At 40.2% G+C, this 16,028-nt stretch overlaps 1 protein-coding gene across 1 annotated transcript; it reads right to left on the minus strand.

Annotated features, from left to right (window-relative positions):
* Window positions 1-8,954: 8,954 nt before the first annotated feature.
* Window positions 8,955-10,622, minus strand: LOC114542880. The gene is made up of 3 exons (XM_028562262.1): window positions 10,238-10,622; window positions 9,286-9,558; window positions 8,955-9,124 (listed from the first exon to the last, which is right to left on the minus strand). The coding sequence occupies exons 1-3, from the start codon at window positions 10,368-10,370 to the stop codon at window positions 8,955-8,957; spliced, it is 576 nt and encodes a 191-aa protein (XP_028418063.1). The 5' UTR covers window positions 10,371-10,622.
* Between the last annotated feature and the right edge of the window lie 5,406 nt (window positions 10,623-16,028).

The following is a 16,028-nucleotide window of genomic DNA, read 5'->3' on the forward strand; positions in this document are numbered from 1 at the left end:
ATAATTAAATTATGATTGTCGGTTTATATTCAAGTGGCTGTATGGTCAATGATCAGACATTCAGCTTCAACTGATCAAGCAAAGATGACTGCATCTTCTTAATCTGTCAGCAAAAGATGACTACATCTTTCTGACACAAGAGCATTCACTGAAAGAATTGTCATTTATTATCTTGCAACAGGAATTTACTGAATATAATGCCTCAAAAGTCAAAATATACAACATATACAATATATAGGCATTAATTGAGCAAAATATACCTGGCTTAACCTCATTTAAAGCTGTATAATATGATAATTGGTAACAAAAAAGTATCATTCATCCCTAGCTGACTTACAATTTAATAGTAACTTATGATTTGATAAATTATAGTTGTTGGCTTATATTCAAGTTGCTGTATGATAAATGATCAAACATACAGCTTCAACTGATCAAGCAAAGATGACTGCATCTTCTTAATCTGTCAGCAAAAGATGACTACATCTTTCTGACACAAGAGCATTCACTGAAAGAATTGTCATTTATTATCTTGCAACAGCAATTTACTGAATTTAATGCCTCAAAAGTCAAAATATATAAAACATATACAATATATAGGCATTAATTGAGCAAAATATACATGGCTTAACCTCAGACGCAGCTGTATAATATGATAATTGATAAAGAAAAACAGTATCATCCATCCCTAGCTGACTTACAAATTAATAGTAACTTATGATTTGATAAATTATGGTTGTTGGTTTATATTCAAGTTGCTGTGAAGTAAATGAGCAGACATTCAGCTTCAACTGATCAAGCAAAGATGACTGCATCTTCTTAATCTGTCAGCAAAAGATGACTACATCTTTCTGACACAAGAGCATTCACTAAATCCTCATCACTCCAACAGCAACTCACTTGACTTGACAGAACACTAATTATTTTTAAATTTGGAAAATGTATATCTACAATATAAAATTATATGTTACTATTACTGTACTGATTGATCAATTCATATTCATACAGCTATTTTACTGTCGGTTTATTCTTTAAAATACACACAGGAAGATATTATAAACCTATTGGTGATGGAGCTGAAACATCAATTATTTCTTTAAGAGGAATGTTATGCATACCGTCATAATCATACCACCTGCCATGATATTGGAGTCTTGCACAATAATTGACTCTATTCCAAAATGTGATTGCACCCAAATGGTATTTTGCTTTTGAAATCTGAAGACTGGCTGGAATTTCTTCAGGCCCATGAAGCTTGTCTGTCTGTGCCAAGTCTCCAAGGAAAATTGGAAAAAACTAGGGTAGTCCATTGGCGAAGTTTCGAGTTTCTGACAAGCGAGTACCTCCACAACACAGAGGCTCAGTCCAGGAATCATCGGAAAGATCAAGTCGAGGATGGCCGAGTTTTGTTGGTGCTGTCATTGCAGGCTGTTGCTGGAATACCATATTGCATGTTTTGGGTGAAGGACACAACAGTGGTAAAATAGTGACTCGAGGTACGTTACATTTTCATTTGTGTCCACATCACAATCAAGAATTGAATGCTGTTGTAGTTGTGTTCCTGTATTTGCCGGGGACAGTCCTGCGATGTACAAGTTGTTGTTAAGATGTTTCTAGTGACTGGTGTTAAACAAGGAACAAACATGTCTTGCTCACATCCCCAAATATTTACAGTTGACGATACTAAGAATTCGAATTTAGGAAACTGTTGCAGCCAATGTACCTTTCCAGTACCAGCAGCAGCATCGTCAAAGGCCTGGACGACATTAATGAGACATCTAGCATAGTCATGCACAGCAGCTAATTCTAATAAAGGATGTAGCACTGGTGGATGATCTTTCAAATATAGATAAAGGATGGTCAAGTAGTTATCCACAGGACATGTGTTTATAAGCTTGATAACAATATTATCCTGCAAATAAGCATAGCCACCCCATTTGGGAACCCATACATCTATTTTGGGAGTGTCCACAGGATTGATGCATTTGACCTTGGCAAAAGCATTCTCGAGTGAGCATCTAGCCTTTGATTTAGTCTCTGACTTTATTTCAGGCAGTTCAAACTGTTGTTCCCAAATGCTGTGATTGTAGGTGAAGTTGGGCTGGTGATGTTTTTGAATTACAAGGCATTTGTTGGAGGTTTTGAACTGAAATTTATCAGGACCAAATAACATGTCAAACAATGAGCACATTTTCTGCATCCATTTCATGTCATCCAATGTCCATTTTACCTTCTTCACCTTTCATCCACAACCACGGAAGTAAAATTCCTTATCTATATTAAAAAACAATTATCATCATCCTCGGACTATCTCCAAAATGTCATAAGTAAATCCCTTTACCTGCTTTAAAGCACTCCAAGGCTTTTCTCAATGAGTGACGAAGGAACAACAACTTATCAACATAGACATGCGTTAAAATTTGTTTTACTGCAAAAGAGAACAAGGGAAAATTTATAATATAACTGAAACATGTGTATCTACAGTACTTATATCCGAAAGAGTTTTACCCTAAGCTATTTTCACAAACCTGAAGAATCTTTTGCCTGAATATCATGATTGGTGGCTTGTAAGTAAAGCCTGCGATCAACCTTGTGAAAACTTTCAAATCCCTGGTTGCTAAATTCCCTCATTGATCCAAAAGTTCGCATCAACATTGAGGCATGCTCAATAATTAGATGACCATAATTGCCAGTACCAAGCAATGGACCAAAGGTATCACGAAGGTGGTAGCACCATTCCTTACACTAGAATTAACAGTTGTTATGGTATAATTAATTTTATTACTTTAAGTGGTGCTTATAGAGGATTCTCATTATCGTAGGCAATCGTTATTGGGTATTGTAAACAATACAATAGAGTTTTAGGACTTCGTAACTCTATAAACTCTTCTATACTTTATACAAGTACGAACCTTTAGGTCAAATACATCGATTTCATCAGCTTCCTCTTCTTGAAAAATGGTATCGCGGACTACCTCAGCAATTTCTTTCCACATGGATCCGACCTAAAGAATATTATTAGTTCAGTGTTGTCACATACTCACACCAAGAACGACGTTCTAGCTGATATTGTATACTGTACACCTACAAAAACTAAACTAAACTAAAAATCTTACATGTACAAGCATGTACAACCACCTGCATTTGTACAGTATGCATGTGATTATCAATATCACTATAATTTTAGACCGATATGTACCATTTTAAATAATTCCCTCTGAATTTCGGCTACAACCCTTTGGATATTTATATCTCCTATAGCATCGATAACACAAAGGGTTTCTTCAATTCTGCCACTCATCTTTTCCCAAAAGGTCAACCTTTCTCGCACATGCATCTCAACCTTGCCTATCATGGAAAATCAGTATTCATTTTGATTTACTGCTAAAAGACGTAATAGTAATGTCAAAAGAATAGTAAAAAACACTTTTTTCATATGAGAAATGCCATTCATTATATGTTGCTGCATATGACGTACAATTTATTAAAATCCTAATAATACATAATAATACTGTAGATTTAATGATGAACTCACTTCTGGGCATGATGGTTATTACCTCTTGACGAACACCATAGTCTCGCACGAATGTCTTTCCAGGCAGATTGCTCTCTAAAAACTTTAATACAAAATTTGCTTAAGGATATGTTATACTATGTTCACTATTGTGTGGCATAGATATATGTATTCTGCATATTGTTTGTTAGTTCAAAGTCCTAAACATGATGTACTTCATGCATGTAGTTCGGCTCTCAGAGCAACACATGTTAGAACTGTGTCTATATATAGTGCTACCTTTTTAATCTCTTCGCAAAATCCAATTTTCTTAAGAAGGTAATCTTCGGCAGCCGGAATGGTTATATAATCGACGAGCTTATCTATTACAAGGGCTGAGTCTACGATGGATTCTATGTTGGCAAGGAAAGTTCGCTCAGTCAGACCTGGAACAGATAGACATTTCACAGACCGTTCAGTTTGGTTGAATAGTATATTATGACGTATTTTTGGGTTCTGTTAATTACCTGAAATTGATGCTATCTTTATGTGGTTTTTCGTGACTTCTAAATTCTTATTCCTGCAATCCTTAATTCTTACAAAGTTTTTCTTCATGGATTTTGGTCCTAACTCTCCCAGCTTCGCATTTTCATTGTCCAAACTCCCAATTTTATATGCGTATAGGCCCAATGATCCAAGAATTTGTTCCGTGTTTCTCATTTCGCAGTGTAATGCACATAAATTTACTGAATGCATTTCTTCATCCAGCAGTAGTGTGAGGTCATCACGAATCTCTTTCCAACTATATAGTATAAAAGAAAACAAAGATTATTGAGTTGAAATTACTCGCCTGTCTTGCTAACTATTACTAATTGCAACAGCGTTTTAAAGTCTGAATGGAATTATTTATTCTAAATTCTATATTTAATCTTTCATACTTTCCAATGTTTCCTTTGCTTTTAGCAAAACAGTCTATGCATGTTTCTCCAGCTGCTAACCCAGGACAAGCACATCCCTAAATAATGTGAAGGGAATTGTATATAATTTAACAACACATGTCAAATCAACACGAATAGCTGGATATATGCATTTGCAAAGAACTGTCACTGAAATGAATTGAATTTTTCAATTGAATATATTATGTATGTACAGTAAATATGTTCGTGTTGCTGCCGTTGCATGCCTAAATTGTATCCGGCGGCTGAACGAAGGACGGATAGTTTAGAGATTCCTAAATTCCTCGACCGCCGTTGTTGTCCTAAACTGTTATATACTTACTCTAATAGCAGTGCAAAATACGCAAAACTCTACACTTAATCCTCTTCCTCCAAGGATATTTCTTTTAATCTTTGCAGCTGGTGGGTCTTCTTCCTTCCTTTCTTTTTTGATTACAATCAATAGTAGCGCTTTATAGTCTAGTGTCACTATATAAATATTTAATTTTTGCAATAAAATTGGCAGATTGCATCCGCAACTTTTGAAAACATGTGATTACATTTCACACAATTGCAAAGATGGAGTTAGAATTGTAATCACGAGCTTCAGTTTAAAAAAACTGTTCCACATGCATAAACCACAATTTTTTTTTTACATTTGGAAATACTTACTGCAGTGAGTCCTATTAATTGCTTGCATGGCCTTTCGGATGGGACCGGTTAAAAATTATGGAATTTGCATGGAGACAAAAATCTGAATCAGTTGAAAAACCTGGATAATAAAAATTCAAACCTGTGAAGTTGACTTGATATCTTCTACCATCGACTGTCATTCCGTTGCTTTTAATTTCTTCTTTGGCAACTGTGATGTCTTTAATCATGCTTTTGATGTTTTGCCTAAACATATATATAACAAGTTACCCTTGGTTCTTATTTTAAGTTCGCTAATCCAGGTTTTTCCGGGTTTTTAATAATAATACTAAACAAATATATCTATAAAATAAAAGACTTATATTTGTAAAAATCACGATATTTCTGACTTTTCCAAAACTCTGTCTCATATACAAATGCTTACAAAATAATTGTGCGTACATTTCCTTGAAACTTAGAATCACTTGCACGGGTAATCAAAAATCGTAATAATTAATTTTATCCACTTACACATTTTCACCACAGTTTGCTATTGCAAGTGGTATTACAGCTTTTGAGCTTTGCGAAGTTGAATATGGCATGTTTTTTAGCGGCACCATACCAAACGATATTTGTTCTTTACCTTGAAAATACAAACATTTGGTCTGGATGTCTCAACCTAACATGTGCATGTTTAGCTTCTAATACTTTTAGAATCGCTACGCCTACGACTAACTTTAGTACGACTACGAAATCTAGTTAGTTCATTTTAAAGTTAAGCACAATCGCAAATTTCAAAACCTATTGTGCACCAACGAAACATGAATAAATACCAGGTCAAAAGTGAATTACTTAATACTCAGATATTCTAAACCTTTGTTAGACTTACCCCAGAAAGGTCTACCATCCAATTTCAAATTGCAGTGCGCATTTATATCCGAATACATTTTACTCGCGTTAACATATACATAAAATGCAATTGAGAACGTCTTGTTATATACAATTGCATGATCATCTATATGAAATCTTACTTCGAATGCGTGTCATATTTCGATATATATGCATGGTCAATAGAGAAGCCAAGCAAATACACTCAAGGAAAAAAAAACTTTAGTTTAAATCGAGAGAACCGTTATACGATTTCTGTTGATGATCTCATCAATAAGCCTGATTTCAATGCTTGGAGGAAAATAATTGCAAGCGCGCCTAATAAAGTGGCCAAGTCATGACTTTCCTTATATCATAGCTAATGTTTCATTTAGTGTTCATACCTGGTATTAACCTTTATATATGCTTGCGTTAAAACGCCTTGACTTCTCCATAGATGCTAATATCCAGCAAATATTTGGGACAGTCTTCGCGAAATTATTGGTAAAGATCTTTACCCGCACGCTCATGCACGCATAAACAGTTGACAGGCGCCATTTCAAATTTGCTCATTTTGCCGCTCTAGCTGGCAGGCTTCAAGGTGCAATGACCATGCATAGTTGCAATTTAATATCTGGAATGTAATTTCTAATCAAGGGAGGCCAAATCAAAATTAGTGAAAATTTTCCTGTTGCCCAACAGCTGATATGTTGTCCAAGCAAGATAAACTCCAATGCTCCTTTTCTGATGAATTATATATAGCGAAATATATGTGGCAAAATATCTGAAAGGTCAAACTTAAATGTTTGTAAACGTTAGCTTGGCAACTTGCCCTTTGGGCTTGTGTCAGCCCAGTTGTGCGCAATGAAGGACTGCACGCACTTTAAAACATAGCGCAAAACTCAACCTCACAAAACACGGAATTTTTTTGTAATAAAAAAAGTCACACAATAAACATCATTGATATAGGTTCATTACTCTCATACAGTCTCTATCATTTATACGATTTGAGCCTTCTCCGCGTTCCACCTTTCCGATTCGAGGAGCAAGTCGAGAGAAATCAAATTACAACCAAAATATACATGGGGAGTGAATTGTGCTGAAATGTGCATATATCAATATATATGAAGTATTATTTTTTTGTGAATTAAGAGTCTAAATAAATATTTACAATGCATGAGTTATATTTATGCCATGTATAAGTTATATTTATGCAATTGCCACCGTTCAACATGCCAGCAACGATCGAGCCAGATGGCTTAGATCTGGGGAGACAAAGATACCTTTTTAAGGAAATAAGACAATTTTGTAAGCGGGGCACTGAGGATCTTGTTGCTCCGGCTCTAGTTTTAGACTAGATGCACGTGCATATTTAAATTGCTATTATATTCATGCAGTGGCGTAACGAACAGAGCTGAGGATGGGGTCTTGAGGTATACTTGGTACTGCGGGCTTCCTGTTTGTCATAAATCACGTTTTGCTTATACTATGATATTTTGTTATCTATCCTGGCCTCTAATAAATGAGGATCTCTTAGTTCTCGTCGTAACCCTACCGAACGCGCGTTAGGTCACTGTGTTTGTGTCTTCAAATATTACCTAGGGTATTTCAATTGTTGTATAATTTGTAGCTATGTCAGACTGCATTAAAGACAACGAATTTCAAGCTGAAAGGTCCGTCCTAGGATGCGGTCCTTAATTTTGAATAGATTTTAATCAGTAGCTGTTCGTACGGAGGCCAGATAAGTTTATCAGATGTAAATAAATTAGCTATATATACACATGGTTTAAAAGTACGATATTAATATGTAACACGCAAAATCCCTCAATTCATTTTAGAATCTGGTTTTGTCTGTTTACATAAATTTAGAGACTTCCGACAATTATGCAACTTAATTAGCACCTTGCCAAGGCATATTATGGCTCGTAATGCTAATATATGGCTTGCGAGTTGTTTGGGTGCGCGGTGAAATTTGGCTTATGGAAGCTACAGAAGTATAGTAAAGCACAAATTCTAACAATTTAGTGCATTACCGAAATTCAAAAAACGATAATTTTTTGAGAGAAAGCTTAAGACGTGAAATTTGACGCTAATGGAATAATTGCATGCACTGAATCTTAATAGCCTTCTGTCTGCATGACGCTAAGCATAAACCATAACATGAAGCGCACAAAATAGCATTCGATTAGGCTAGATTGATATAACCCCACTATTTCCTTTACAAGCCTTCTATACTAAGGAACTGAATACGTTTCCGGGAGTATTTCTGTGTAGCACATTCTGCGCTTCTTCTACAAAGTTGTAGCATTGCAAATGTTTAATCTAATATGTTGAACCAAATCCAATGCGATTGAACGAAATTCCGGCAAACGTTTCAACGAACGGTAAATCAAACGGTTGAACGCTTTCGGACCAATTTTCAAACGTTTTTTCCTAAGCGTTCGAACGGGCAATTTTGAACGATGAACGATCTCGAAAATCGTTTCAACGAACGCTTCAAGCGTTTGAACGGCAAACGAACGGATAACGAACGATATTTTCGAACGAACGAAATATCGTTAACGTATGTTTTCCCGTGGAAGGTCACATATTGGAGAAAAATACTCACTAGGTTATCGTCAAGGGATTTAACGAACCGCTTTAAGTGTGAGAAGCACTCTCTTTCGGCATCGGTGGCTGGATTTGAGGTCAAAAGCTTACAAACTTTTTTCTGAGTGGGCTTTTTAGCTTGATAAAGGCTCACCAAGTTATCAACAGTTTCAAATTCTTTAAAACGTTTAAGTTGGTTCACGATCGGAGACCAGGCATTAGCGACGTATTTCGGACGCTGTACAATCTCTTGGTGTGCTAATTCCTCGATTATTTTTGGCATGGTGTCCTTTCTAACCACTCTGCGGCACTTGTAGCTTGTGAGAAAGTCAGTTACATCCTTGTCTTCTGATGGATCAGGGCATTCGTCAGAGACACTTCTTTTTAGTGTTTTACTCTCATCTTTGGATATGTATTGATGAAAAGACTCTACAAGCCATTCACTACAAGTTATTATAATTAATAAACAAAACTTCTTCGTCCTTAAATGCAGTGATCATGTCCTTTAAAACGTTATTGCGGTTAATAGCGATTTCTTTGACCAACTGAGTGTTCGTTAGTTGAGCATCGTTAGACAACTGACCCTGTGCGTCAATGACTGCATCTCTACAATCTGCCGATACAAAAAACACTCAAAGAAACTTGTAAACTTTCTAACATTACTGAAAGTATGGCAAGAGAAACATCCGCCGTTAAAATGTTGTGAATGGCGAATCCGACCTACATGCGTTTGTAAAATGTATTATAAAATTTCAATTTGAAAGAATTGTTTACCTTGAAAGAGAAGTGGTTCTTCTATGTCCATTTGACTGTGGTTATTCTGCATTATTTGGCTAGGTGGTTCGTGCTGGGTCATATCTACAAGAGTATCAGCAGGCTTGACATAGTTGATCTGTTCTACTTCACTCGTAATTTCATGTTCAGATGCTTCAGGATGGTTACTGTTTGGCAATTGCAGTTGTTGGATTCGTTCATCATCAAGGACCACAGCAATTTGACTTGACTTTCCATGCATGACATGACTAGTTTGGTTGTTTATATTATTATCTATAAAATTTTGGATTAAAATAACAGTGTAAACAGTATATTCCACAATTTATTTTTTCATCCCTAATCCATTAAACTTCATAAACAACAATAAAACCATCACAAGTATTTATATTAATTTTTTTTAATATAGCAAATGTATGTTTTGGGAAGCTGCTGATACTTATAATATCGATATTTATTAAACTTCATTGTTGATCATAAACTATGAGAAGTACGAATGGCAAGTAAAATTGGCAAGTGTGACTAGTACACTTACTGCCTCTTAATTATCAATGGTTAAGTCGAGACAGCAGCACAAGTATTTGGAGAAACCCTGTTCTCTGGGTTAACTTTAGTGAGTTGTGTTGTCTCACCTTAATTGTTTCAAAGGTTTCCCAATATAAAAAGAGTTTAAATATAGTTTTAAAATATAGTTTAAAGTTTAAAACAAGTTATTAAATGGTACCCATCAATCATGATTCAAGCCCCCCCCCTGCTTGGCAAAAACTTAGGAAAGCTTGTGTTATGCAGATAACTAGAAGTTGTTTTCAAACATTTTCAAGACAACACTGCTGTATCTAGACTAGTCTAGGAATAAATGACCACAATGAAAGGTGCAACTAATTGACTTGGCTAACTGTTAAGAAAGTTATTTTCTTATCAGCCGGGCCATTGCTGTATAAATAGCATTTCGTACCTTCCAATGTGCCAAATGAGTTTTCATTGAGAGTTTGTGGCAACCTGTCATAATCATCATTATCTTCATTAAACACATCCTCAGGAAGGTTATACCTTTGACGCTTCTCTTTATTGATAGGTTGTTGTAACATTTGTCTACATGGCTTAACATACACTGGCTTATTGTTACTGAAGACTCTGTTGATTACAGAACCAGTTAAATGTTGACCTGGTGCCAATGTAGGCTTGAGCAGTGTTGTGTGGACAGAATGGACAATTTCAATATCAACGTCATCAGGCAGTGTTCCCTGGAAAGCTTGACGTATTTCAAGTTCTACGTCAATGTCACTCCACTCTTTCTGAAACTCAAAGGCACTAATAATGTGTCCATTTTCTTGTAAAAACACTTTACTTCCTTGCCGGGGTATGTCCTTGACATCTGGACCAGTTAGTAGGATAACATCACGTGAGAACGGCCCAGTACTTACTTTTTCGTTTTTTCGAGTCCTTCCCTTTTCTCCAACGATTTGATTTTATTGCTGATCGTTGGTTACCAAAGAATCTTCTAGTGTTATACGAAGGACTTGACATCTGGAATTGTTGTGAAGAAGATGAAACTGCAGCCAAAGCTTGGGTTGTACCCTGTGTTGTACGAGTACATGTACTTGTTCCCCTCTTAGTGCGGGTTGACTTGGCACTTGGTCGAACATGTTAAAGAGACCTCGAGTTGTTCCCCTCTTAGTGCGGGTTGAGTGGGCACTTTATTGAACATGTTTGGGAGACTTCGAGTTGTTCCCCCTATAGTGCGGGTTGACTGGGCACTTTGTCGAACATGTTCTGAGACCTCGAGTTGTTCCACTCTAGTGCCGGTTGATTTGGCACTTTGTCGAACATGTTCGGGAGACCTCGAGTTTTTCCCCTCTTAGTGCATGTTGACTTGGCACTTGGTCGAACATGTTAAAGAGACCTCGAGTTGTTCCCCTCTTAGTGCGGGTTGAGTGGGCACTTTATTGAACATGTTTGGGAGACTTTGAGTTGTTCCCCTCTTAGTGCGGGTTGACTTGGCACTTGGTCGAACATGTTAAAGAGACCTCGAGTTGTTCCCCTCTTAGTGCGGGTTGAGTGGGCACTTTATTGAACATGTTTGGGAGACCTCGAGTTGTTCCCCTTATAGTGCGGGTTGACTGGGCACTTTGTCGAACATGTTCTGAGACCTCGAGTTGTTCCACTCTAGGTGCCGGTTGATTGGCACTTTCTCGAACATCTTCGACAGACCTCGACATTTTCCCCTCTTAGTGCATGTTGACTTGGCACTTGGTCGAACATGTTAAAGAGACCTCGAGTTGTTCCCCTCTTAGTGCGGGTTGAGTGGGCACTTTATTGAACATGTTTGGGAGACTTCGAGTTGTTCCCCTCTTAGTGCAGGTTGACTGGGCACTTTGTCGAACATGTTCTGAGACCTCGAGTTGTCCCTCTTAGTGCTGGTTGACTTGGCACTTTGTCGAACATGTTCGGGAGACCTCGAGTTGTTCCCCTCTTAGTGCGCGTTGAATGGGCAGTTTATGGAACATGTTCGGGAGACCTCAAATTGTTCCCCTCTTAGTGCCGGTTGACTGGGCACTTTGTCGAACATGTTCGGGAGACCTGGAGTAGTTCCCCTCTTAGTGCAGGTTGACTGGGCACTTTGTCGAACATGTTCGGGAGACCTCGAGTTGTTCCCCTCTTAGTGTGGGTTGACATGGCACATTGTCGATCATGTTCTGCGACTTCGAGTTGTTCCCCTCTAAGTGCGGTTGACTTGGCACCTTGTCGAACATGTTCGGGAGACCTCGAGTTGTTCCCCTCTTAGTGGGGGTTGACTTGGCACTTTGTCGAACATGTTCGGGAGACCTCAAGTTGTTCCCCTTTTAGTGCGGGTTGACTGGGCACTTTATCGAACATGTTCGGGAGACCTCGAGTTGTTCCCCTCTTAGTGCGGGTTGACTGGGCAGTTTATGGAACATGTTTGGGAGATCTCGAGTTGTTCCCCTCTTGGTGCGGGTTGACTGGGCACTTTGTCGAACATGTTCTGAGACCTCGAGTTGTCCCTCTTAGTGCAGGTTGACTTGGCACTTTGTCGAACATGTTCGGGAGACCTCGAGTTGTTCCCCTCTTAGTGCGCGTTGACTGGGCAGTTTATGGAACATGTTCGGGAGACCTCGAGTTGTTCCCGTCTTAGTGCCGGTTGACTGGGCACTTTGTCGAACATGTTAGGGAGACTTTGAGTTGTTCCCTTCTTAGTGCGGGTTGACTTGGCACTTGGTCGAACATGTTAAAGAGACCTCGAGTTGTTCCCCTCTTAGTGCGGGTTGAGTGGGCACGTTATTGAACATGTTTGGGAGACTTCGAGTTGTTCCCCACTTAGTGCAGGTTGACTGGGCATTTTGTCGAACATGTTCTGAGACCTCGAGTTGTCCCTCTTTGTGCTGGTTGACTTTGCACTTGGTCGAACATGTTAAAGAGACCTCGAGTTGTTCCCCTCTTAGTGCGGGTTGAGTGGGCAGTTTATTGAACATGTTTGGGAGACTTCGAGTTGTTCCCCCTATAGTGCGGGTTGACTGGGCACTTTGTCGAACATGTTCTGAGACCTCGAGTTGTTCCACTCTAGGTGCCGGTTGATTTGGCACTTTGTCGAACATGTTCGGGAGACCTCGAGTTTTTCCCCTCTTAGTGCATGTTGACTTGGCACTTGGTCGAACATGTTAAAGAGACCTCGAGTTGTTCCCCTCTTAGTGCGGGTTGAGTGGGCACTTTATTGAACATGTTTGGGAGACTTCGAGTTGTTCCCCTCTTAGTGCAGGTTGACTTGGCACTTGGTCGAACATGTTAAAGAGACCTCGAGTTGTTCCCCTCTTAGTGCGGGTTGAGTGGGCACTTTATTGAACATGTTTGGGAGACCTCGAGTTGTTCCCCTTATAGTGCGGGTTGACTGGGCACTTTGTCGAACATGTTCTGAGACCTCGAGTTGTTCCACTCTAGGTGCCGGTTGATTTGGCACTTTGTCGAACATGTTCGGGAGACCTCGAGTTTTTCCCCTCTTAGTGCATGTTGACTTGGCACTTGGTCGAACATGTTAAAGAGACCTCGAGTTGTTCCCCTCTTAGTGCGGGTTGAGTGGGCACTTTATTGAACATGTTTGGGAGACTTCGAGTTGTTCCCCACTTAGTGCAGGTTGACTGGGCATTTTGTCGAACATGTTCTGAGACCTCGAGTTGTCCCTCTTTGTGCTGGTTGACTTGGCACTTTGTCGAACATGTTCGGGAGACCTCGAGTTGTTCCCCTCTTAGTGCGCGTTGAATGGGCAGTTTATGGAACATGTTCGGGAGACCTCGAGTTGTTCCCCTCTTAGTGCCGGTTGACTGGGCACTTTGTCGAACATATTCGGGAGACTTTGAGTTGTTCCCCTCTTAGTGCGGGTTGACTTGGCACATTGTCGATCATGTTCTGCGACTTTGAGTTGTTCCCCTCTAAGTGCGGTTGACTTGGCACTTTGTCGAACATGTTCGGGAGACCTGGAGTAGTTCCCCTCTTAGTGCAGGTTGACTGGGCACTTTGTCGAACATGTTCGGGAGACCTCGAGTTGTTCCCCTCTTAGTGTGGGTTAACATGGCACATTGTCGATCATGTTCTGCGACTTCGAGTTGTTCCCCTCTAAGTGCGGTTGACTTGGCAGCTTGTCGAACATGTTCGGGAGACCTCGAGTTGTTCCCCTCTTAGTGTGGGTTGACTTGGCACTTTGTCGAACATGTTCGGGAGACCTCAAGTTGTTCCCCTCTTAGTGCGGGTTGACTGGGCACTTTATCGAACATGTTCGGGAGACCTCGAGTTGTTCCCCTCTTAGTGCGGGTTGACTGGGCAGTTTATGGAACATGTTTGGGAGATCTCGAGTTGTTCCCCTCTTGGTGCGGGTTGACTGGGCACTTTGTCGAACATGTTCTGAGACCTCGAGTTGTCCCTCTTAGTGCAGGTTGACTTGGCACTTTGTCGAACATGTTCGGGAGACCTCGAGTTGTTCCCCTCTTAGTGCGCGTTGACTGGGCAGTTTATGGAACATGTTCGGGAGACCTCGAGTTGTTCCTGTCTTAGTGCCAGTTGACTGGGCACTTTGTCGAACATGTTAGGGAGACTTTGAGTTGTTCCCTTCTTAGTGCGGGTTGACTTGGCACTTGGTCGAACATGTTAAAGAGACCTCGAGTTGTTCCCCTCTTAGTGCGGGTTGAGTGGGCACTTTATTGAACATGTTTGGGAGACTTCGAGTTGTTCCCCTCTTAGTGCAGGTTGACTGGGCAGTTTGTCGAACATGTTCTGAGACCTCGAGTTGTCCCTCTTAGTGCTGGTTGACTTGGCACTTTTTCGAACATGTTCGGGAGATCTCGAGTTTTTCCCCTCTTAGTGTGGGTTGACTGAGCACTTTGTCGAACATGTTTGGGATACCTCGAGTTGATCCCCTCTTAGTGCAAATTTACTTGGCACTTTTTCGAACATGTTTGGCAGACTTTGAGTTGTTCCCCTCTTAGTGCGGGTTGACTTGGCACTTTGTCGAACATGTTCAAGAGAGCTTGAGTTGTTCCCCTCTTAGTGTGGGTTGAGTGGGCACTTTATTGAACATGTTTGGGAGACCTCGAGTTGTTCCCCTCTTAGTGCCGGTTGACTGGGCACTTTGTCAAACATGTTCGGGAGACCTCGAGTTGTTCCCCTCTTAGTGCCGGTTGACTGGGCCCTTTGTCAAACATTTTCGGGAGACCTGGAGTTGTTCCCTCTTAGTGGGGGTTGACTGGGCACTTTGTCGAACATGTTCGGGAGACCTAAGCCTTTATTCAAAAAGCTCACTCACACTCATACTCATCGAGTGTGATATATAAATTTCGTTAATGCTGATCAATGATGGAATAGATAGATAGATAGATGGAAAGATATAAGGTAAATCACTGAAAATCAAGCCCCTTTTCGGCTGGAAATACCGCCATTGAAACGTTATGAGAAGATTAAGATCTCACACTCAATGAGTTTGAGTGTGAGTGAGCTTTTAGAATACATGCGTTAGAGTTGTTCCCCTCTTAGTGCGGGTTGACTGGGCACTTTGTCGAACATGTCCTGGGACCTCGAGTTGTCCCTCCTAGTGCAGGTTGACTTGGCACTTTGTCGAACATGTTTCGGGAGACCTCGAGTTTTTCCCCTCTTAGTGCGCGTTGACTGGGCAGTTTATGGAACATGTTCGGGAGACCTCGAGTTGTTCCCCTCTTAGTGCGGGTTGACTGGGCACTTTGTCGAACATGTTCTGAGACCTCGAGTTGTCCCTCTTAGTGCGGGTTGACTTGGCACTTGGTCGAACATGTTCGGAAGACCTCGAGTTGTTCCCCTCTTAGTGCCGGTTGAGTGGGCACTTTATTGAACATGTTTGGGAGACCTCGAGTTGTTCCCCTTATAGTGCAGGTTGACTGGGCACTTTGTCGAACATGTTCTGAGACCTCGAGTTGTTCCACTCTAGGTGCCGGTGATTTGGCACTTTGTCGAACATGTTCGGGAGACCTCGAGTTGTTCCCCTCTTAGTGCATGTTGACTTGGCACTTGGTCGAACATGTTAAAGAGACCTCGAGTTGTTCCCCTCTTAGTGCCGGTTGAGTGGGCACTTTATTGAACATGTTTGGGAGACCTCGAGTTGTTCCCCTCTTAGTGCCGGTTGACTGGGCACTTTGTCAAACATGTTCGGGAGACCTCGAGTTGTTCCCCTCTTAGTGCCGGTTGACTGGGCCCTTTGTCAAACATTTTCG

Source organism: Dendronephthya gigantea, unplaced genomic scaffold (genome assembly GCF_004324835.1).
Source record: "Dendronephthya gigantea isolate DGI-Jeju-01 unplaced genomic scaffold, DenGig_1.0 000409F, whole genome shotgun sequence".
In the NCBI taxonomy this organism is placed as follows: Eukaryota; Metazoa; Cnidaria; class Anthozoa; order Malacalcyonacea; family Nephtheidae; genus Dendronephthya; species Dendronephthya gigantea.

Excerpts from the sequence above, each read along its gene's own strand:
- LOC114542880 (XM_028562262.1), bottom strand. The coding sequence starts at position 10,370 with ATGTTACAACAACCTATCAATAAAGAGAAGCGTCAAAGGTATAACCTT. Across the intron at positions 9,559-10,237 it reads CTCATTTGGCACATTGGAAG|ATAATAATATAAACAACCAA; the intron begins GTACGAAATGCT and ends AAAATTTTATAG. Across the intron at positions 9,125-9,285 it reads AGAACCACTTCTCTTTCAAG|ATTGTAGAGATGCAGTCATT; the intron begins GTAAACAATTCT and ends TTGTATCGGCAG.